The 24,998-nt window shown below is 40.5% G+C and overlaps 1 protein-coding gene across 4 annotated transcripts in view; it reads left to right on the top strand.

Annotated features, from left to right (window-relative positions):
- The first annotated feature begins 658 nt into the window (after positions 1-658).
- Positions 659-24,998, top strand: part of LOC148884697 (mediator of RNA polymerase II transcription subunit 13-like) — a 91,810-nt gene continuing 67,470 nt past the window's right edge. For 3 of the 4 annotated variants that reach the window (XM_089019882.1, XM_089019881.1, XM_089019879.1), the window contains exon 1: positions 660-1,905. In XM_089019882.1, coding sequence (XP_088876008.1) covers positions 1,834-1,905 — 72 coding nt within the window. In that variant the 5' untranslated portion in view covers positions 660-1,833. Of the gene's footprint in view, positions 1,906-24,998 lie in introns of all 4 variants that reach the window. The other variant, XM_089019880.1, reaches the window with a different exon arrangement.

Below are 24,998 nucleotides of genomic sequence, written 5' to 3'. Positions count from 1 at the left end.
TTTGGACTGTACATGCAAATTTCCGGGCAGTAGATGAAATTTTTGGACTGTACATGCAATTTTTCGGACTCTAAATGCAATTTTTCGCACTGTACGTTCAATTTTTCGCACTGTACGTTCAATTTTTTGGTGGACATGCAATTTTTTTGGACTGAAAATGCAATTTTTTTCGGACTGTACATGCAATTAAAAAAAATCAGAAACCGGAAATTGTACTCTAATTAAAGGACACCGTTTTTTTGGGGGGGGGCTTGTTTTCACTGTGCGCTCACTATATCATATTACTATGAATACTAATAATCGAGAAGGTGACGCACACGCTGTGGATCTTTGCAGCTGTGGCAAAATGTAATCCCACACTTGGATCACGTGGGTCATGTGTGCGTGAGGAGGCAGGGGGTTGTTTGCGGGGAGTGGGTAGCGATGGCGTGGCCGCGTGGGGCGGGGGGGGGGTGGTCAAATGGGGAAAGGCGAGTCTCTTGTGCGACGACCGCCATTCCATTGCCGCGCGTGAAGGGGGGGGGGGGCTTAGAGTCGGCGAGGGGGAGTGGGGTTGTGGAAGAAAGGGGGTTGTCTTTGGATGTTACGTTTGCACGAGCGTGCGCGCGCAGACCCCAAAGATGCTCCCCCACCCCTTCCCTTCCTCATACGCCACACCAGCCAGCACTTCTTATTGATCAGCCTCAATGACATGATCACATATAGCGAGCGAGGACGCCAAATCCGCACGAGGGCGTGCATTTTTTTTTTACACACGCGCCCGCGCGTACACAATATAGCGTGTGAGAAACCGCTGCTTTTTTTCCCCCTTGGCGAGCGCGTGTGTGTGTGCGCGCGCAGCAGCGAGAGGACGTGTCGTAATGATATAAAAACTGAAAGGAAGGAAGGATTTTTTTTTTTCACACACAGAAGGCTGCTTGTCGCTTTCCTGCCGCTGGAGTACGACTAGTTTCTCTTGTCTTTCGGACCATCGTGGATTGTGTCCCACTTTTAACCACCGCCCCCTCCTCTCTAAACCCTTTCGGAATGGACGCCAGGAAGCACCGTCTGGATTTTGTACATTTTTTTAATTTCACCTGGAAGAGAATCTCCATCGTTTTATTTTCTTCCTGAATAGATGAAGCAACAGAAGGATTAAAACATTCCTAGCTGGGTTACATTGTGCGCTGTGCTAAGAAAGGCGGCTATAAATAGCCCCCCCTCTCTCTCTCTCTTCCACCACTACATTTGCGCGATTCTCGTAAACTATCACAAGTGGTGCATGGGATCGTGAAGAATCACACGCGTGTAGAAATCACAATCGTGTTTGTTTGTTTTTCTCAATTTGGAGAAGTTTGGGTGTTTTGTGTGTGTGTGTGTGTGTTGTCCTCGTCGCTTTTTTTTTGCCAGCATGGATTATTATTATTCCGATTCTCATTACGATGTTCGTCTCAGGTTGATTTTTTCCAAACGGCGTGGATGTGTCCGCCTGACCTGGATTGGAATCGTGTTTTGATCGCCCCCAGCGACCCCCCCCCTCCCCAACTCCATCTCCCCCCGACCCCCTGCGTGGATTATTTTCAAATCGACCACCGTCCACTTCTTCACTGTGAATACGCCCCATTATTTGCTTCTCTTATTTATCCAGACCTCTTGTGAGTTTTTAATTTTTTTAACCCCTCCCTCCTATCCCCTTTTTTTTCTCCTCACCGTGTGGAGTGGACCCCCACCTCGGGGACGGGACCCCCCCCCCCCCCCTTACACACACACTCTTGTGTGTCAGCCCCCCCCTTGGGGGGTGTTGATGTAGGATTTCGACATGCCTAACGCCGCCGAGCCAAAACCGGGAGCATTATGACGACAACGACGAACTGGGTGGCGAACGGGGCAAGCCTCGAGGACTGCCATTCCAACATCTTCTCCCTGGTAGGACACGCCAAATATTTCATGTTTTCACGGAATGCAAAGTGACCATAGAAAATATCTTTTCATGCGAATTATCTGGCTGTCGTTTTTTTTTAAGGCTGGAACCTCGTGGTGTCCTCCCCCTGGTAGCGCCCCCGTTTAAAAACACGATAGGCCACTGGATGAAACAATGTAGCTCTGTTTATTTATAAATAATACAGAGGGTGAATATGAATAACCACAAAGCATAAAGACGTTACTTTAACGCTTATGGTGTCATGGAGGTCCCCCCCCCCACACCTCGTCCCCCCTCTCGCTGTTGTTGCCGCTGGTACCTTAGGAATGTTACAATACTGGGAAACAGTAGTTTGTATCTCAATAGAAGACTGTGTTATAAATGAATATAAATACCCCCCCCCCCAAAAAAAAAAAAGGAACAAAAACCTTGACACCTCACTCGGTGTGACCCTTCCCATTTGTTTTATAATAATAAAAATAATACATTACATTTTAAGCGCCTTTCAAAGCTCTCAAGGACACTTTACAGTCACAGACGACTATACTACTACTATACTATAATAAATAAAATACAATCACAAATAGAATGCAATCAATAAAATACAATTATAAATAGAAACAAGAGAGAGAGAGCTACACAGAAAATGCTATTTTAAATAGGTGGGTTTGATGTTCCGAATGTTGGGAGGAAGTGAGTTCCAGAGTTTTAGCGCAGTTACCTCAAAAATGAGATACAGTGAGACCTCAACTTACGAACTTAATTGGTTCCCAGACAGAGTGTGTAAGGTGAAAAGTGTGTATCTAAAAAAAAATCCCAGAGGAAACCATTAAAATGGGAATAATCAGTTCCCGGGTTTCCATAAAATATACTTTTCAACTAAATAAGCATTAAAACTACACACAACATACCTTATTCCATGTATAATAAATGTGTTATTGTATTGTAATGAAAGAAATACACTGCATTGTATCATAAAGTCACTTTATTTACATTTGTGATGGTCATTTATGGCTTGATGGAATGACGTTGAATGTCAAAGGTCGAAGGGAATTGCTGTTTGGAAAGAGAGGCACATTACATGATTACTGTAATTAAAGAAATAAACTGTGCTGTAAAATAAAGTTTTATTTACCTTTTTGGTGGTCGTTGATGGCTTATGGAAGGCGAGTCGCCTTCCATAAGGACTGTTGGTAACTTAACCTCTGGTGCTGTTCGGTCATGTGCTTCCGCCGAAGATCTCTCCGCCAGCCGTGGTGGGTGTGTATTATGAAAATAGTGCTTATTATAAGGTTTAATTTTCAGAAATTTGAAGTTTGTAAGACGAAAAGTTTGTAAGATAAGGTGTTTGTAAGTTGAGGTCTCACTTTCCAGGGTTTATACTTGGATTAAAAAAAATAAAGCTGAGTGTAGCTTTGTAGATTAATTTGACATTTTACATCATGGTCTTCACTTCCCACTTCATTGGGATTAGCAGGATGAATTCAACGGTTTTAGTTTTTCTTGTAATAGTTGTTACATTCATACTGTCTACTTAATATCTAATTTACAACAGATTCTTTTCTTACAGACAGTTCAATTACCTTACATCTCAAAACTCACCTATTTAAAATTGCATTTTCTGTGTAGCTCTCGCTCTTGTTTCTATTTGTAATTGTATTTTATTTATTGCACTGTATTTGTGATTATATTTTATTTATTATAGTACCTATGCTTGTCTGACTGTAAAGTGTCCTTGAGAGCTTTGAAAGTCGCTTAAAATGTAATGTATTATTATTATTATTACATGTACATTGAACTCCTAAAAAAACACCACTGTCTGTAAGAAAATAATCTATTGTAAATAATTTTTAATTTAGTTCCATTGCTACATCATTTTGAGCGGTTTTGATGAAAATATGCTTACACAAGGGAGTTAGAATGACACCGTATACATGCCATTTATGCAAAGGGGTTCGTTTTTGTGAACGATACACAGTTGAACATATAAAGGCATCAATCCAAAATGACACTTCATGTCATGTAGTTCTTTTTATTATGCCCCCCCCCTAAAAATTGCATGATGCTCATCTAAAAAAAAATAAGTCGAAAATCGTTTTTTTGGGGCGTGACCCTAAAGTTGAAGCAACCCTGCCAGTGGCTATTGGTGCTATTGGGGTGACCCTGCGTGTTGGGATGGGATTGTAAACCAGGAAATGGGTTAAATAGGACTTTGTTGTTGGGTTAATCTGGTGTGAACCCCCCCGCCCCCCAAAATATCCATAGTATAATGCATTATAAATAAAAATTAGGCCGTTTCAGTGTTTTGAAATACCTTTAATTAATAAATATACATCCATATATTGTATTTATAGTTTGCTAATTATTACCTTTGTGATGTCATGTGGCTATTAGCATTATCCAAAGTCAGCTTTATTGTCAAATATGCTAATATGCATGACATACAGCGCAAATGAAATTAATGTCCTTTCGGACCCAGCGTGCAAGGCACTTATAATGTGGCTAAAAAAGACATACAATTGACAACAGACAATGCATGTAATTTCTGAATGTAAAGTGAAGTAGTGGCGTACGTAAAGTGAGGTAGTGGCGTACGTAAAGTGAGGTAGTGGCGTATGTAAAGTGAGGTAGTGACGTATGTAAAGTGAGGTAGTGACGTACGCAAAGTGAGGTAGTGACGTACGCAAAGTGAGGTAGTGGCGTACGCAAAGTGAGGTAGTGGCGTACGCAAAGTGAGGTAGTGGCGTATGTAAAGTGAGGTAGTGACGTATGTAAAGTGAAGTAGTGTCATATGTAAAGTGGCGTAAATGTAGTAATGCAAAAACAAACAACAAAAAAAGGGTTGAAGTGAGGTCTTGCAGAAAAAAACGAGAATGGAAAAAAAATAGAGTTCCAAATGATAGTACAGCGTGTGGCATGTACTCAGAGTTCAATGAGTGTGGCAGTGGGAAGGGGCAGTGGGGGCAGGGCTGTCAAACATGCTAGCAGCATTAAAACCGCCGGGTGAAAACATATCACGGACAAGCTACTTTGTCCAATTTGAGCCAACTTTTTTTTTTTAGTTTTTAACGAAAGTGGTCTCAGTTTGACCAAAGTTGTCTCCCAGTCCATTTTTCTTTCCCCAAATGTTATTTTTGGCGAGCAATTGAACCATCTGTAAAGTATTTCTCTAATGAACGTTTATAACCTATTCAATCCAACAGTTGAAACGATAAAACCAAACAAGCAAACATCTGTCATTGTTTTATTTCCCTTAAAAGAATGCGATCACGAACTTTGAAATGATTTCATCCTTCATCATAGCATGTTGAGTGATCTAAACTACATTTGGAGATTTACTTCTCGCAGCATGTCAAAGATGACAGTTTGAACCAACTCCAAAAACCTTGGCGCTTTGACACACCTACTATTGATGCTCGCTTGTGATGATCCCTGAGGCATTAATTAAAAAGAAAATGTTTATTTATTTGTTTATTGCGTTGTAGCGTTCCACTGAATCATCAAAATCGGCGATGGGCAATTTAAAAGCTAGAAAGGGGGGTGGACACAATTCTTTTTCTACAAATGGGACCACATACTGTATTTGCGAACCAGATTTTGCCAAAATGGTTGTTTTATAGCTGGCCAAAATGAAGGCATATCATAAAAAAAACATAATTCACTAGACGAATGACGTGCGGTTTCAGATTTTGTGCGCTAGTCATTTTACCTCATTCACTGCCAGACGTGCAAAAAAATGTGTCCTCTCCAGTGCCAGGGTTTTTGTCATTGTCACTCATATTTCAAGACCTACAGAATATTGAGTTTCAGGACTATATAAACATCCAATACAGCGTAAAAAACCTTAGACTCCCTTCTTTCATCAGGAAAAAAAGAGTTAATTCCTAAATTATGTGAGTCTGGAGTTATATGAGCTTGAAATGAAGGCGGCTGTCCAAAATACAATTAACACATAGCGGTTTATTAAATAATAATAATAATAATAATAATACATTTCATACTCTCAGTCACTTTATAGTCACAGGATCAGTTTTTCTGTGGGTGAGCAGCGGCAGCCACACGCGCCAGCGTTCACTCAACCCGGAAGTAACTCATATAGATAGAAAGCTAGCTAGCTGATATATAGCTATACAGCTAATAGCTTGCTAAATATATAGCTAATATGTTTCCTGACTCAAATAGCTAGCTAGCTATATAGCTAATAGATAGCTAGCTAGTGCTTTAACAACAGCTGAAGCTGGAACAAAGCACTAACATGGAAAAAGGGAAATGCTGCCCCCTGGTGGAAAAGAAAAAAAATGCCAGAGGACATGGCTAGCGCTTTATCAGCACCCAAGTGTGCACGAACAAATTTGGGAATGGCGCTCTATGTCCTATTTTCAATTCCCGAATACGTGTTGTGAATGGCAGTGAATGAGTTACAAGCTAAAGCAAGCCAAATACGGTTTTTCAACATATCTGATCGAATGCGCGGCTCTCCACGCCACAGCAAACCACATTCATAAACATATTGTGCAATTAATAATGCACAGGCACATTTAGCTCCACGGGCGGGGTGAGATTATTCATTTTAGTCCAAGATCCTCATCAATAAGTCATGCTTAGTATTCGATGCTGAAACGGGTTAGAATTGAGTAAAACACACCTGCTAATGATGCATGTGCAGTTGTTTTGTGTCGTGCTCCTTGATACGTTTTCACTATTTAAAGGACAACCGACACCTCTGGACAAGTTGTGTCCATAATATGTAAAATCATTTGAAATGACTTCTACTGAGCGTATTTTAAAAAGATTCCATGGCATATAGCTATATTTTACGTTTTAAGACTCGCGCTGAATATTTAGGAAGTCTTGTTTTCGAGTTGATGACGATGCATGACGTGACGTCACTAAAGGAACGCCCCTGACCGAGAAAGCGACACACGATGCATTTTGGGTACTTTGTTTGGTCTGAAAACATCGTGTTGATGGCGAAATTAGAAGGAAAACACATCAACAACGCAATGGTGAATCGTTGTGTGCTGCACCAAGACTACTATTTGATTCTAGTTGACACAAATTCCCAGCAGACAAATCAGCCCATTTCCAACAGAGCTTGGGCGCCATCTTGTGCATTTTCTGGGCGCTACATTGGAGTCAAGACGCCTCAAAATGAGATGGAAGGACTTTTTTAATCGATTGCAAACATTTATGCTTTCCTCTTCAGAACAATTTGAATCACAGTCATAACTGGGTGAGTAACAAGAAAGCATACTAGCATATTAGCATATTTGCCAATAAAGCTGACTTTGACTTTGATAATCTCCAAATTTGAAGCCATTGTTTTGATTCTCAAGCAAGGCAAGACGTCTTGGCGTGACGGCACGAACAAAGGGGCGGGACCTTCTGAAACAGAAACTTTCTGAGGTCATTTTGAAGTACTTTTGGGACACTTTAAATCATTTTTTATTGGTGTTTTGCATTTGACGAAAAATAGCAGCTTGCATGTTTTGGGTATTTTAAATGCTATAAAACGTTTTTCTGCTGTCAGTTAGGAAACGAAAAAATGGTGTCGGTTGTCCTTTAAACTGGTGGAAGGTGAAGATTACACAAACCCACCTCCATCGCATCATCCCCACCCCCCTTTTTTTTTTAATAATCATTTCAGTCTCCAATGCTAAGCGGCGGCTTCCCCTCAAATATTTCTCCCAGGCATAATGATTTCCTCATCTTCAATATTGTAATGTGTCAAGCTACACAAACGGCTTACCAGCTCATAAATCAGAGGATCGTGCCAGCCTAGGAGCAGTCAAAAGCTTTCTTTTTTTCCTCCTCCTCCTCCTCTCATCAACGTTCCAGATAAAAGCTGATAAAATGTTAATGTTGCTCTCTCTAAGATCGGCTGAGAGGTATTTTCTGACAGGCGGCGACACGCACGGCGAATACGGTTTGAGGTGAAATTTGGTGACTTTGTCAGGAGGCGGGTGCTGTTTTTGAACCCACCCCCCCACCCCCACCAGATGAAAAAAAAAGCAGCTTGCTAACCTTCCAGCTCCCTGAGGGCAGCCAAGTGGAAAGGCATGCAGTCGACTGGAGTTTTTGCTTTGGCGAAGTCCCAAGGGTGATCGTCGCAACCAAGCTGTGGCACGGCCCGTCGTCATCATGGCGATTTTCGGGGTGTGACCGTCAAAGTTGTCGGCTTAGAATTAAGCGGAAAGGGCGGTCGTAGGTCAATGGTGTTTTGAGAGGTCAAGAGGTCTTTTGGCTCCCAATGTGACGATAACGTCTCTCTTAGGGGCTTTGCTGTCATGATGTTTATGTGATTTGTTTACATGGGCAGCGCTCAATGAGAGGCAATTTAAGAGCTATTTAATTGTTATTTTTGGCTTTATTCTCTGAACATTTTGACTTTCAGAAAAAAAAAATTGAAAACATCTCACGTTAATTTCACATTGCGATTTGAATTTAAAGGACAACCGACACCTGCGGACAAGTTGTGTCCGTAATTTGTAAAATCACTTCAAATGACTTGTACTGAGCCTATTTGACAAAGATTCCACCGCATATCGCTATATTTTACGTTTTAAGAATATTCAGGAAGTCTTGTTTTCAAGTTGGTGACGATTCCTGACGTGACGTCACATCAGGAACGCCCCTTTGTTTGTCTGTAAACATCATGTTGATCCATGTTGATGGCAAAATTAGAAGGAAAACACATAAATAACACGACGGTGAATCGTTGGTGAATCGTTGTGTGTTGCACCAAGACTACTATTTGATACCAGCAGACAAATCAGCCCATTTCCAACGGAGCTTGGGCGCCATCTTGTGTATTTTCTGGGACGCTACATTGGAGTCCAGATGCCTCAAAATGACACAGAAGGACTTCTTTAATCGATTGCAAACATGTATGCTTTCCTCTTCAGAACTATTTGAATCATATTCATAACTGGATGTGTAACAAGAAAGCATCTTCTCCGAATCTGAAGCCATTGTTTTGATTCTCGAGCAAGGCAAACACGTCCTGGCGTGACGTCACGAACAAGGGGGCGGGACCCTCTGAAACTCTGCATCTCTGAGGTCATTTTAAATTAGTTTTGGGACACTTTAAGTCATTTTTATTGGTGTTTTGCATTTGACTAAAAATATCAGGGTATTGGGTATTTTATATGCGATAAAACGTTTTTCTGATGTCAGTTAGGAAACAAAAAAAATGGTGTCAGGGTTCCTTTAAGTGGCAGTAAAATAAAACAACTGCTATAAATACACACATTCTTCAAATTTTACTCAGCAATGCTAGATATCATTTCAGTCACCTTATTTAGCCCCACCAGTTTAACACGCCAACCACAATAGTAAACATGCGTGTTCGAGTGTCGGTGAAAATAGAGCATTGTCACCCTGGATGAGGTTGCAAGATGCAATTGTGGAAGTGGAATCTCGGCATGTGATGCGGCGCTTACAAACAAAGCACACAGGGGACGCCTGTGCGAGAGAGAGATTTCTATCAGAAGTTTAATCTTTTTACTGGTGCACATATAATAGAGCTGTGGTCATTTCCTGCCTTTTCTTTTGGTGCTGCAATTGATTGTCTATTTGCTGTTGCTTATGTATCTCGGAAAGACGTAGCTACAAGTAGCAATTGAGTTGAGCAGTTGATGGTGCGTGTGGCTGCCGCTGCTCACCCACAGAAAAACTTATCCTGTGACTGTAAAGTGACCTTGAGAGTTTTGAATGGCGCTTATAAATGAAATTTATTATTATTATTATTATTATTATTATTATTATTATTATTATTATTATTATTATAAAAAAGTGGTGTAGTCGCCCCACTTTTTAATATCAACTAGGCCTTACTTGACCCAAAAGGTCTCGGCTAAGCAGTCTGCGAGCCCGTTTTACTGCATTCCTCCATGCAATAACCTTGTCGCGCACTGATTTACTGCTTGTAACTGCAACTTGCATCATTATCATAAAAAAAGGAGTCAATAGAGAGAGAAAAGAAGAAGAAGATATGATGGGAATTTACAAGGCTGTTGTGAGCCGTCCGTCCGTCAACGATATTGAGAGCAACGCACAAAATGTATCAAAAAAAAAACAACACAGTACAGTGATACCTTGGTTTACGAACCCCTTGGCTTACGAACTTTTCAATTTACGAACGTTACATTTATGAAAAGTTTACCTTGGCATACGAACTTGTTTTGTACACGAATCGGCCTCAATGAGTGATGTGTCCTTTGCGAACGAGCCAGTTCTTTTAACAACAAAATGGCAGTGACTGGTGTTATCCTCTATTCCCCGCCCCCAGTTTTCGATTAAAGCCACGTGATTGGTCAAGAACGCAGCAGTGAGCGGGGGGGTGGTTTAAACATGAAAGAGACAGGCGGATGACAGTGAGAGAGTTTCAACTATGATAGTTCAAAGGCAGCGTGTAGCCTGCAAGGTTAAAATATTCCATCAATCCGGCTCCACAAACAACCCGCGCAAGCCATCTGTACACTTAATGCAAAAAGCTATCAACCCAGCTAAACAGAACACAATTGATGAGGAAAAAGGTACAATTATGGCAGAGAAAGCACCTACGAGGGATCATTTCTCAAGATGGTGAAAGAAGGCTACGTTCCTCATCAAGTGTTTAATGCTGATAAAACCGGGCGGCCACTCCATTCCATCAAGCCATCAACTACCATCACAAAGGTAAATAAAACGACTCTATTATGCAGTACAGTTTATTTCTTTAATTATAATACCGTAGCACATTTATTATACAGAAAATAACGTATATTTTGTGTAGTTTTAAGGCTTATAAAAGTAGAAAATTATGTTTTATGGGGACCTGGGAACGGATTATTCTCATTTTAATGGTTTCCTATGGGAAATTATTTTTTGGGATACACACTTTTCACCTTAAACACTCTGTCTGGGAACCAATTAAATTCGTAAACCAAGGTCTCACTGTATCCCGTGTGCCGGCGATTCTCCATCTGTGACTGGACGCAAATGAGTCCTTTGTAGGACGGAGGAGGGGAAAGGGCGGAGGACCAGACGAATGTTTGGGGGGAAGGAGGGGAGGGAGTGTGTGAGGGAGTGTTTTTTAGCTCCGACACAGAGGAAAGGAGAGCGAGAGACAGAAAGAGCGAGGCCGAGGGACTGCAGTGGAATCTGTTTTCATTTTAGGAAAGTATTATGACTGATGTGCATTTCCTGACTGTTGCCCCTCCCCCCTCCGCCCCCGCCACCCGTTTTGAGCGAGTCAGACGTAGGGAGAGAAAATTAAAGAGCGATGGGAGCATAATGAGAGGGGGGGGGAGGGGATGGAGAGGGAGTGAGAACAGTCATCTGGCTGTGGACATGTGCAGCTTATTGTAACAGTGACTCAAGCTAAGCAAAGGCGGAGACTATTTAAAAAAAAAAAAAGGAGCAACACAGGAAGCCTCCGCTGTGTTCTTTGTACGCTCGCCGGCCACTAAATTAGGCACACCTGCACAATCTAAAGCTATTTTGTACGTTTTATTGTGCCAAGCTATGTACATATGTCATGACTCGAGTACTTGTCTTGGATGTGTGCCTTTATGTGTCGTGTGTTCGGGGTGTTCTTATTTTGTATTACAGTGATAGCTTGGCTTACAAAATTAATTGGTTCCTAGACAGTGTGTAAGACGAAAAGTGTGTATCCCGAAAAATACTTTTCCATTGGAAACCATTAAAATGAGAATAATCCGTTCCCAGGTCCCCATAAAACATAATTTTCTACTTTTATAAGCCTTAAAACTACACAAAATATACTTTATCTTATGTATCATAAATGTGCTATGGTATTATAATTAAAGAAATAAACTGTACTGTTTAATAAAGTTGTTTTATTTACCTTTGTGATGGTCGTTGTTGGCTTGCTGGAATGGAGTGGCCCGTTTCATCAGCATTAAACACTTGATGAGGAACGTAGCCTTCTTCTTTCACCATCTTGAGGAATCATCCCTTGTAGGTGCGATAATTTTACCTAGTTCCTCATCAATTGTGTTCTCTTTCGCTGGGTTGATAGCTTTTTACATCAGGTGTACAGACGGCGCGTGCGGGTTATTTGTGCTAATCATTAGCACGTCAATTACGTTTTGTGTTGTTTGTTAGCATTAAGCTAATTGAGCTTTCCCCCTGACATAGCTGTGGTTATTTTTTAATACACATGCTTTGTTTGCTTTAACAGTTCAATTAAAAGCCTCTTTGAACCTCCTTGAATGGCGATTAACCACTTGTAAATATAAAATAAACATCATTGGAAAAAATGTTAAAAACACGTCAATAGGTGAATCGTGCCAGGGGCTCCTTTTTTTTCCCCACCCCTTTCTTCTTCAAGCTACATCTCTCACTTCGCGTCCAAGTGGTCATAACGTCCGCACCCAGGAGACAACCTTCAAACAGTCGTCGCGGAACATGCACATAAACCCGACGGAGATTGAAAGCACCCACATGGCCGCGCAAACACGCAGTATGTATCTCATATTGGAAAACACACTAAATCTGCCAGCCACACTTGCACATGCACACAGTATATCTCTTTTATGGACTTTAAGGAAAGGAGTGTGGGGGTCGATAGGATGGTCAGTGGGGGGGGGGGGCGTTGTCTGTGAAAACATCCCCCGCCAAGGACGCCGGCTTGTGCAAACACAGGTAGAATGCAGACTCTTTAATTAGAGGACGTCTTATGTACCCCTCCCCCCCTCAATGGTCGAAAAGTGCGCCACTGGTAATTAAAGTGTCCTCGAGTGGAGGTCTAATGTGATCAACTAAGAGGCGCTCATTAGCGCAAACTGTATTCCAATGGAGACCCCCGCCTTTATAATAATGACGTGACGGTCCGGCCTAGAAAAGAAAGTGCTAAGCTATGCAGCTGTGGGAGCGCCATTAAGCGCCACGTCTTGATTGATGGCGGACATAGTGCGTCGGCTTGTAAAGGAGATGGCGGCTGATCGGGAGCGCTGTCTTTTTAGCTGCGAGGGGTTGTTTGTGTGGTTGTTTTTTTTTTATTATTATTAACTCATTCACTGCCATTGGCGAATTTATTTGGGAATTGAAGTGTGACGCCGAGCGCCGTTCCCAAATTTGTTTGGGTTTTGGTGGCGATAAAGTGCTGGTCAAACCTCTGGCGATGTTTTTTTTTTTTCCCTTGCACGAAGGGGCAATATTGAATATTTATGTAGTCCTAAAACTCAATATTCTGTGAGTCCTGGAATTAATAATAATAATAATACATTTCATTTATAAGCGTCTGTTTTCATGGCATTTTTTGCAGAGCCTGATGCAAACGTGCAGTAATCATAAATACATAAATAAATAAATACATAGACAAGAAAATCAATAGAAACAAATAATAAATAAGTATAATAAATACAATTAAAGCAATAATTAGGTACATAAACAAATAAATAGATAACTAAACACACATATAAGTATAATAAACATAATAGCTATAATAAATACAAAGACATAAATATGTCAACAAACAATAACTAAAAAAATAAATAAATCCTTAAAAAACATAAAAAGACAAGCAAATAAATAGACAAATAATAAATACATCAATATAATAAATGCAAATAAATAACCAGATAGATCAACAGACAAACACATAAATAAATTAACAAATAAAAAAATAAATATAAACAAAATAACCAGGTAGATAAACAGACAACTAAACAAATAATAAATAAATAAATATCATAAATACGAATAAATTACCATGTGGATAAACAGACAAACAAGTAAATAAACACATAATAATATAAATATAACAAATACAAATGAATAAACAATAATAAATAAAAATAATAAATACAAATAAAGAAATAACATATCGACAAACAGACAAAATAAATAAATAAATAAATAAATACAAATAAATAAATAAAAATCAATAAATAACATATAGATAAACAGACAAAAAAATAATTAAACAAATAATAAATACAAACAAAAAAATAAGCACACAAATAAATAAATGAATAAATAAATGAATAAATAAAGGAATGAATGAATGAATGCATGGATAGATAGGTGACTTGATTTTTATATCTAGCTGAATTATGACTGTTCTGCCTTGGTGGAGGTCAGTATTCAATTCAGTGTGACTGTAATGTCAATACGTTAGCCATTGTGATTACCCTGTCGATTAGAGGGCTTTATGTTTTTAGCGTTAGCATGCAAAAGTCCACGCTAGGAAGTCAGTTGGATAATCCAAATTAAAATGGCTAAGCCTTAATGGCGTGCTTCCCGATTCTTAGTGCCATTGGAGCGTCGTCTTGGATCTTATCGAAACGGCGAGCCGCGTCGGTGAAGATCAGTGCGAAGGCGCAGAAAAAGAAGGGTCGGGATGCTCAAATGGTGGCAGGGATGCAACGACTGCCCAGTTGGTAAACGGCACGAGACGATGGCGAGGGGTATTTCGGAGCGCCGTGGCCCTGAGTGTGAAATATGCGAATCCCGCAGTGCCAGCTGTGCTCTATTCTTAGCGCCCGCTGGTGTTGGAGCATGTGTGCTGGGCGACATGAGGCTAAAGGGGCGGGGGCTGGGGGGGTTGGGATGCCGGATTGGCAGCGAGCGACACTCTCTGGCTCCTGGAAAGTTGGCTTGGCAGGAGAGCAAAAGACTGGCAGATCGAGTCCTGGATGGATAGATTAAACACATCATTGTCACGCCGCGGCAGCCTCCGCTGCAGCTCTTATTTATGACGAATTTAGCTGTTATGTTGCATCAAGGGGGATGTTCTTGTTATCTCGGGCAGAGACACTCCATCTGGCTCAGACGCGTCTTCACTGATTATTTTGCCTCCCCATACATTTTACGCTTTATCTCTGCCAAGCGCGTTCGACTTTTCATCTGCGCGGGGTTGCTCCTGCGCAACTTCCTGTCCACACTTTTGTAAGCTTTTTCTTTTTTTTTTTTAGCAAATGATGTTTCCGTTACATTTTGGTCAGGTGTCTATAATTCTAAGAAATCTTTTTCAAGATGGCCGAAATTGTCTGTCGTGTCGGCGGTTGTGATTTCAAATGGGCTTTGATTCAAATCTGACACTGAGCTATTGGTACTGGTTAGAAAAAAAAAAATAATATTCTTATAATCGCAATCCTTAAATCAGGTTATAATAATAATAATAATAATAATAATAATAATAAATACATAAATGCATATTAGCATATTTGACAATGAAGCTGACTTTTTGACTTTGATAATAAGAATGATAATAAGAATGAATATAATGTTTTGCGCCGTTGTGCCTCGTAAACAACACGATCAATCCAAAATGCAGCCATTTTTGCAGTTGTTGCTTTTCCGGGTGACAAACTTCTTCATCTCTGGTCCCCAATCTTCTAACGACGGAAATATTGACCTCTAAGACGCAGCATGTTGTGACAGTGCATCGAGTGTACCCAAAAAGAAACCCAAAAGTACCAATGAAGAAGCAATAAAACGGTTTGGCTAACAGTTAGCTTCATGCTGTTTGTTAATTTGCAATCACTGAGTTCCCACACAATATTTTGTTTTAGGACTACATAAACATACAATTCAGCGTAAGTAACCTTAGATTCTCTTCTTTCATCAGAAAAAAATGAGTTAATTCCCAAGTTATATAGGTCTGAAGTTATCTGAGCTTGAAATGGGGGCGGCTGTACAAATTACAATACATAAATATTGGTTTATATAGTGCTTTAACAACAGCTGAAGCTGTCACAAAGCACTAACATGGACAAAAGGCAAATGGTGCCCCTCGTGGTTGGGAAAAACATTGCTAGAGGTCTGACCAGCGCTTTATCAGCACATCCCGCAATAAAAAACAAAATCCGGTTTACCAGGGTTTTTGTCACTTGAATTCCAGGACTCGCAGAATATTGAGTTTAAGGACTACATAAATGTCCAATACTGCCCCCTCGTGAAAGGGAAAAATATTGCCAGAGGTCGGACCAACGCTTTATCGGCACCATGCTTTTGAAATCCCGAATAAATTTGTGAATGGCAGTGATTGAGTTAACATTTAAGATTTGAGCATGAAAAACATAAAACAAGCACTTGAATCCTCTACTTGTGGAAACTGCTTTGGGCCACAGCTCTCACTCAAACGCTCTCACGGACAGGAAACTTTTCTTTGTCAAAATTTGCGCCGTTGCGCCTCGTCAACAACACGATCAATCCAAAATGCAGCCGTTTTTTGCACTTAGTAGTTGCTTTCGCAGATAACAAACCTCTTGATCTGCGGCCCCCGATCTTCTAACAACAGAAACCACGCCGACAAAAAAAAAAAAAAAAAAAAAAAAACTTTATTTCAAGGGAATGCGTTCGCAAGCTAGCAAGTGGCCGCGCATTTCCCGCGCGAGCCAAACGGCTCTGCCGGTATCCCACTTGGCGGCCTTCCAGAGTCCACTTAGGTTAAAAGGGCTCCTTTTTAGATGCAGCGAACAAGAGAGGAGGAGGAGAAGAGACAACATGGTGTTGTCTGCTCGCCTGCTTCAAATTCTAATGATCATCATGTGCTCATGAGATTATCCGTGACCAATCATAACGCTACTTGAGGAGAACAAAACACGTGTCCAGACTATTGATTTCCAAGACTTAGCGTTTTTTTTACATCGATTCCCTCCCTCCTCGCGCTCATCTCCAATTAGATCCCTTTCTTCTTGTTTTTGTTTTTGCTTAATGGAATTGTATCCTCCTCGATTTCACTCCGAGTTGCCGCGTCTTTTGATTAGCCAAAAAACAGCCGCGAGGTCTCAACTTGCCCGGAGGTGAGAAATCCAGGTTCAAGTCGATGGCAGGGCCGTGACTACTCCCTGACACATGATCCGCTCTTCGCTCTGTTGGCGAACGAGAGTCAAGAAAAAAAATAAATAAATGCCACAGACGACGAGCAAAATGAGAGATGTTTCATACCACTTGTGCTCCATTTAGCCAATTTTGCCAACAATAATACCATTTGCAAGTCGTAGGAGGCACTGACGCCCCCATACGGGACTTGCTTCGCTCCCCAATAGTGGTGAATCATTTCTTTTCTCATTTCATGTCACGAGATGAAAAGCAAAATACAGTGATACCTTGGCTTACGAACTTAATTGGTTCCAAGACAGAGTATTTAAGGCGAAAAGTGTGTATCCCAAAAATTAATTTCCCATAGGAAACCATTAAAATGAGAATAATCCGTTCCCAGGTCCCCATAAAATATAATTTGCTAATTTTCTAAGCCTTAAAACTACACAAAATATATCTTATTTTATGTATAATAAATGTGCTATGGTATTATAATTAAAGAAATAAACTATACTATATAAAAAGGTCATTTTATTGACCTTTGTGATGGTCGTTGATGGCTTGATGGAATGGAGTAGCCGCTTTCATCAGCATTAAACACTTGATGAGAAATGTAGCCTTCTTCTTTCACCATGTTGAGGAATGATACCCTTCGGTGCTTTCTCTGCGATAATTTTATCTAGTTCCTCATCAATTGTGTTCTGTTTAGCTGGCTTGATAGCTTTTTTGCATCAAGTGTACAGATGGCTTGTGCGGGTTGTTTGTGGAGCCTGATTGATGGGATATGTTAACCTTGCAGTCTACACTCTGCCTTTGAACGTATCAACGTTGAAACTCTCTCACTGTCGTCTGCCTGTCTGTTTAATGTTTAAACCACCTCTCCTCACTGCTGCGTTCTTGACCAATCACGTGGCTTTAACCGAAGACTGGGGGCGGGGAATAGAGGACAAAAACAGTCGGCTGCCGTTTTCTTGTTAGGAGAACGGGCTCGTTCGTGAATGACACATGACTCATTGTAGCAGCTCTGTGTGTATCCCGAAAAATAGTTTGTATGCCAAGGTAAAATTGTCATGTATTTAATGTTCGTAAACCGAAAAGTTCGTAAACCGAGGTATCACTGTGGACGAATTGCTCAATTAAATGCTACAAAGGTGATTTTGTGCTTCGTTTGCGATCTCACAACTGGACTAGAATTTTTTTGTTTGTTTTGTGTTCATGTTGATGCAATTGTATTCGCAGGTCATGACTGCTATGATGATATTTTTCTGATATATTGCGCAACTTAACCACCTGGTTTTCAATACGAACACGTGCGGATGACGCAATAGCGTACGTCTCGCATTTCGGTTCAAGTAGAGGACGATGGCGTCGTCCGTATGTCCATCTGTCCCTGACTACCTAAAAGTCAAATAACCAAATAAACAAAAAAATTATGTAACAATAATCAATCAATTATATAACAATAATCAATCAATCATATATATATATATATATATATATATATATATATATATATATATATATATGGATCAATCATATATATATATGATTGATTATTGTTATATAATTGATTGATTATTGTTATATAATTTTTTTGTTTATTTGGTTATTTATTCATTCATTTTTTATTATTATTACTATTGTTTATTATTTATTGTTTATGTGAGTGTTTATTATTTTTTATTAATTAATTTAATTTATTTTATTATTATTTTTTTATTCTTGTGTATTTTTTACCTTTATGATCCTTTTTTGTTGTGTAATAATAATCAGAGTCAAAGTCAGCTTTATAATAATAATAATAACAATAATAACAATAATAACAATAATAATAATAATACATTTAATTTCTAAGCGCCTTTCAAAACTCTCAACGACACTTTACAGTCACTGGATTTTTTTTTTTGCGGGTGAGCAGCGGCAGCCATTCGCGCCAGCCAACTCTGAAGTAACTCAAATAGATAGAAAGCTAGCTAGCTAGCTAATAGATAGCTAGACAGCGAATAGCTAGCTCGATAGCTAATGTTTCCTGACTCAAGTAGCTAGCGAGCTAATAGATAGCTAGCTAGTATATAAAAGACTAATTTGCCAACATGCAAGTCATGCGCTCATGGAATGAATATCAAACGACAGAACCGAGCTGCTAGTTTTAGACACAAATAATAATAAAAAAAAAGCCATCCGAAAATAGATACAAAGAATATTTTGTTCTCGCTTCATCTTTTCCTTTGTTTGCCCGACTGAAAAAAAATATCCTGCAGCTGTTATACGTTGCCTAGCAACACTTTGTGTGCTTGTGTCTCTTCCGCCGCTTTTCTGCCAGTCTTTGTCTTGACTTCATTTCTGCGCGCCTCGTCACGCTTAATTAAGTCACAGACACGAGTGAGGACGACTAGTTTATTTATTTGCGCTTTTATTATTTAGCCCAAACTGGATTCATCCTTTTTTTTTTTTTTTTTCCGATAACGACGGCTAGCGTCGTTCCGGCCTTCCGCCGCCCGCCTCTTTGTATCAGGTGGGTGTGACAGCGTTGACGGTAGCCCGCCGCCGCCGCCGCGTGATTGGCAGCTCTATCTGTCACTCAGCCCAGGGGACTTTCACTGCTCTAATTAGGTCACTTGGCTTGCTCACCTCCAATGGCCGCCCGTGTGTGTGCGTGCGTGCGTGCGACAGCGTAGATCAAATGACGCCGCCTTGTGTTGTGGATTTGGGCGAAGGTGGTGGTGCCCCCTTCGTACCTGTTTGCTACTTTTAGGTCGCTACTTGCCCTCGTTACCAGTGCAGTCATGCTCATCGCTCTTCATTTGGTTTGTAAGATGCCCGAGGGGAGCGCGACTCCTCGTGGGTTAATTTGATTTTGCTGGGCTAATTGATGAATATGAGGGTGGGTGGGGGGGGAGCGCGTAGGCATCCCCTGCACCTTTTTTTATTATTATAATTTTTTTGGTCAACCACTATCTTCACTGCCAGACATGTAAAAATGTGTCCACTCCAATGCCAGGGTTTTTGTCATTTTCACTCAAATTCCAGGACCCGCAGAATATTGAGTTTTAGGACCACATAAACATTCAAATATGTAAATACACACTGACATCTACACTATACTAGCTAGCTAGCTATCTATTAGTTATCTATTAGCTGCCTAGCTAACTTGATCTATTTGAGGTATTCCCAGTTGAACGGGGTCACCGTTGCTGGCTATCTGGCTGGCTATCTATTTGCTATCTATGGATGGCTAGCTATTAGTTATCTATTATTAGCTAACTGGCTAACTTGATCTATTTGAGTTATTCCCGGTTGAACGGGGCCACCGATGCTGGCTACCTATCTATTTGCTATTTAGTAGCTGTCTAACTAGCTAGCTTGCTAGGCATTAGTTATCTATTAGCTAGATTAGCTAGCTGGCTAACTTGATCTATTTGAGTTACTCCTGGTTGAACGGGGTCACTGTTGCTAGCTACCTATTTGCTATCTATTTGCTATTTATTAGCTGTCTAACTAGATAGCTAGGTATTAGTTGTCTATTAGCTAGATTAGCTAGCTGGCTAACTTGATCTATTTGAGTTATTCCCAGTAGAACGAGGCTGACTAACTAGCTATCTATTTGCTATCTATTAGCTATCTAGCTATGTAGCTATTAGTTATCTATTCGCTAGCTAGCTAACTTGATCTATTTGAGTTATTCCCGGTTGAACGGGGCCACCGATGCTGGCTACCTATCTATTTGCTATTTAGTAGCTGTCTAACTAGCTAGCTTGCTAGGCATTAGTTATCTATTAGCTAGATTAGCTAGCTGGCTAACTTGATCTATTTGAGTTACTCCCGGTTGAACGGGGTAACCGTTGCTAGCTACCTATTTGCTATCTATTTGCTATTTATTAGCTGTCTAACTAGATAGCTAGGTATTAGTTGTCTATTAGCTAGATTAGCTAGCTGGCTAACTTGATCAATTTGAGTTATTCCCGGTTGAACAGATTCCCCATTGCTGGCTACCTAGCTAGCTATCTATTTGCTATCTATTAGCTGTCTAACTAGCTAGCTAGCTATTAGTTATCTATTAGCGAGCTAGCTAACTTGATCAATTTGAGTTATTCCCGGTTGAACGGGGTCACCATTGCTGGCTATCTAGTTAGCTATATATTTGCTATCTATTAGCTGTCTAAATAGCTCGCTGGCTATCTATTAGTTAGCTAGCTAACTTAATCTATTTGAGTTACTTCGGGGTTGAGTGAACGCTGGCGCATGTGGCTGCCGCTGCTCACCCACAGAAAAACTGTTCCTGTGACTGTAAAGTGACCTTGACAGTTTTGAGAGGCGCTGATAAATTACATTTCTTCTTCGTCCACGTTACTCCACTTCCTGTTGTCATTCTCTAGGCCCCGCCCCTTAATGTAACATGCTTGATTGTTCAATTCCTCTCGCCACTGTTACTTAAACGCATTCACTTCATCAACACAACCTCTTCCGCTTGCTTCCCCGACACCAAATGAAAGCGAGCGTGCTCCTTGACGGCCGAGTGAAGATTTTTTTTTTTTAAAAATGTCGGCGCGCGCCACACGAGCCCCCAATATTGGCAACTCGTCAAGCGTCCAAGCAGATTGGAAGTTGATGAGAAAGCGATGCCACTCGTCCAGAACAAGTGTCTCACTTGTGCCCGACGAGGTAAAACTGCTGATACAAGACGTCTCTCAATTGCCTAAAGGGTCTCCTTTGTCAGCCCCATCAGCTCACGAGGCTCTACAAAGCGTTACAGGGGGTGAGCGGTGGAGTTATGAGGGTGGGGGTGGGGGGGGGGTCATTGCTCTTGGATGACGTGCTCGAAAGAGTTTGTGTCAGCTTTGACGGAGCTGCTCACCGCGCACATTAGCCACAATTATACAAGACCGCTAAAAGCTACATACGCGGGCGCCTCTCTCGGAGTCATATTCGTCTTCGCCGGCCTCTTTTTGAACTCATGCAAAAGTGGGTGGGAATATATTTCATAAGGTAATTAAAGATATTTAAATGGCAGCAACAATCAAATGAATTGCAGTTTTTTTCCCCCTCCTCCCAGGCACCTCCGTACGAGTTGGCAAGTCTGTTTTATACGACTAGCGTAAAAACGCAGGGGTTCTGTTTTATTCGAATTTTCAAACGTACTTACCTTCACAAGCTGTTTAATAGAAAGGAACTGAAAGTCCGAGATGTGACTGGAAAAAAAGGGGAAAAACAGTCATCCTGGTCATTGTAATCTGCAAAATCTTAGCTAAGGAAAGCTAATTTTGTTTTTTATTGAGTTAAAAAAAATCAACTTCAACAACGATGATATTGTAATTTAGTTGAATTGAGTTGTAATGATGTCTGAGCGCTAATATGAATAATAATGATTATAGATTTCATTCATACGCGCCTTTCAAAACTCTCACGGTGACTTTACAGTCACGGGATGTGTTTTTTTTTCTGAGGGTGAGCAGCGGCAGCCACACACGCTCAGCCTGGAAGTAACTCAAATAGATAGCGAGCTAGCTTGCGAACGGATAGCTAATAGCTCATGAATAGATAGCTACTAGCTAGCGAATAGATAGCTAATAGCTAGCGAGTAGATAGCGAGTAGATAGCTCATAGCTAGCGAATAGATAGCTAATAGCCTGCAAATTCATAGCGAATAGATAGCAAATTGATAGCGAATAGATAGCAAATAGATTGCTAATAGCTGGTGAATAGATATCTAATAGCTATCTAAGTGCTAGTGGTCATGTCACGCAGGTTTGTCTGCCATTTGCCGCTATCAGAATCAAAATCAGAATGATCTTTATTGGCCAAATATGTAGAACACACAAGGAATTTGTCTCCGCTAGGACACGCTGCACTAGTATCATAAAAAAAAAAATACATGACCAATAAGTATGGAGGACACTAATAATGGCTGGAATTGGTGCGCATGGATCAGTAGCGCCTGCCTGAGGAGGAGTTGCTGGAAAAGGTGGTGTGCAGGATGCGGAGGGTCCAGTCAGATTTTCCACGCTCAGGGAGTCCGTACATTAACATACTGATTTTTATAAATCGACTCAATCTAAAGCCCATTGTTTTTTTTTTTTTTTATTGATATCAACACATGTCTCCTTGCGGCGGTTTAGCCTCCAGTTCAAAGGCATTTTGGTTCATTGTTGTGAACAGAATCTTTTTAGGAATGTTTCGTTTAATTATCATATATCATGCTTATTTACCAACACGTTTGAAGCCATATTAGCTACGAGATAATGAGAAATAACGATGATCAATAGATAGAAAATTGTGTTCGTCTTGGCCACTCGCCGACTCATTTTCATACGGAGTTCTGCAGGGTTCAATTTCGGGGCCCCTGCTTTTATTGTATTTGCTCCTAAATGGAGCACGTAGGAGGGAGCGCACGACTGCAATTTTGTCCTATTTTTGTTAGCTCATTTTAGAGTTAATTTTAAAATGATTCTATTGGTTTACAAAATTTTAAATGGTCTCTCCTGACAATCGTAAACTATGTCAACACTAAACACCTCCCTGGCTGCCTGTGTTCAGAGAACCACTCAATCGAGTCTCCTTTGTAGCCAATGTGACGTCACGTTACGCAAGCGCCCTCGTTTCATCTTTAAAACTTATTTAAAAAAACATATATAGTTATTATATTGACTCACTGTGAATGACCAAAACAAGTACATTTTTTGGTCTTGGATGTCTAATTTTTGCCCCATTTACAGCATTGTACAAGATATAAATATAATTGAATTTTCTTGGGAGTAAAGCACATTTCCCTGCTAAGGTGATATATTAAAGCCGGGGACTGCTTCCTATCCTCTGCTTTTAGTTCACATGCACACGTCTCCCTTCAGCACTGCACTGTGATAAACCTCTGCGGTGTAAGGAAATGAGGCTCTCTGTTGTCGACGGTAATGGATGATGAAGATTATGAGGACATGTCCCCAGTTTGACCTTCTACCGGGAGTACACATACATGCAGTAATTTCAATTCTGAGCTCCGGGGTCACCTTGTTTTCGTTCAAGGTGTTTCGGTTAACACACGTGTTTGTTTATGCTCTGGCTTCATGAATGATTTTTTTTTTTTTTTGCGATGTCGGCGTTTTTCTTTCATACTGTTGTTTTTGTCCCCCATGACCTCTTTGCTTATTGCTCATGTTTAATAGTTCGTTAGCTACCACACGGTCGAACAGCGCCACGGTGGCTGGCGGACTAGTTTTCCACCCCCCCTCTCTGAGTGCAGACGTGGTTTGTTATCATGTGAAGTACTTTTCCTATTACGGGACCGAAAAAGACACCACCACAGGCTAGTGTTAAGCCAAAGAAGACATTAAATAAAATTACGGTCGAGCAGAAGAAGGAGATGATCGAAAAACACGAACAAGGTGTGCGTTTGTGTGATTTAGCGTCCCAGTACCAGTATGCTAAGTCGACCATTGCTACGTGTGGCTAAGGGTGTTTCTGTGTTGTCTAAGAAATGGTCTCAGGCAATAGAAGAGGTTGAAAAACTTCTGTTGATTTAGATTAACAAAAAGCAGCTAGCAGGGGAAAGTGAGTGAGGGTATTATCGCTGAGAAAGCACGGCAACTTCACTTGGATATCATCAAGAGGCAACTGCATCAACGACCATCACAAAGGTAAATAAAACGACTTTATTATACCGTACGGTTTATTTCTTTAATTACAATACAATAGCATATTTATTATACATAAAATAAGGCATATTTTGTGTGGTTTTAAGGGTTATTTAGTAGAAAATTATGTTTTATGGGGACCTAGGAACGGATTATTCTCATTTTAATGGTTTCTGATGGGAAATAAATGTTCGGCGGACGAACTTTTTGCCTTACACACACTTTCTGGGAACCAATTAAGTTCGTAAGATGAGGTATCACTGTACTACTATTACTACAATTCAACACTGTAAATAGTTTCTAAACTTTATCAAATCTAAAAGTGATGCTGTAATAATTTGATGCAAATACTGTGGCAGCTTTTGTGTGTACATATTCATCAAACATAATTTCTATGAGCCTTGAAAGATCCGTCAAAAGCTAGCAGTTCAGTTCCTCTTTTTTTGAAAGTAGTTTGCATTGAAAGAGTAAATAATGGCCATGACAGTCATACTTGAAGAACTAAGTTGGTATTAACAGTACGTTTTTTTTTTTTTAAACTAGTCTTTCTTTAACCGGCGTGATGATAAAATGATTTTTTTTTTGTTGTTTACACGGCAGATTTCAGCGCTGATTTGTCATTAAATGCGCCGATTGAACGGCAGATAATTTAATTTGCAGGGGCAACAACACCCCTCCCCCACCCCATACGCTTTCAC

The sequence above is a fragment of the Hippocampus bargibanti genome, linkage group LG18 (assembly GCF_051943395.1).
Source record: "Hippocampus bargibanti isolate YZ-2025 linkage group LG18, ASM5194339v1, whole genome shotgun sequence".
Lineage (NCBI taxonomy): Eukaryota > Metazoa > Chordata > Actinopteri > Syngnathiformes > Syngnathidae > Hippocampus > Hippocampus bargibanti.
The sequence above is the reverse complement of the archived record's forward strand: the minus strand, read 5'-3'. Positions and strand labels throughout refer to the sequence as shown.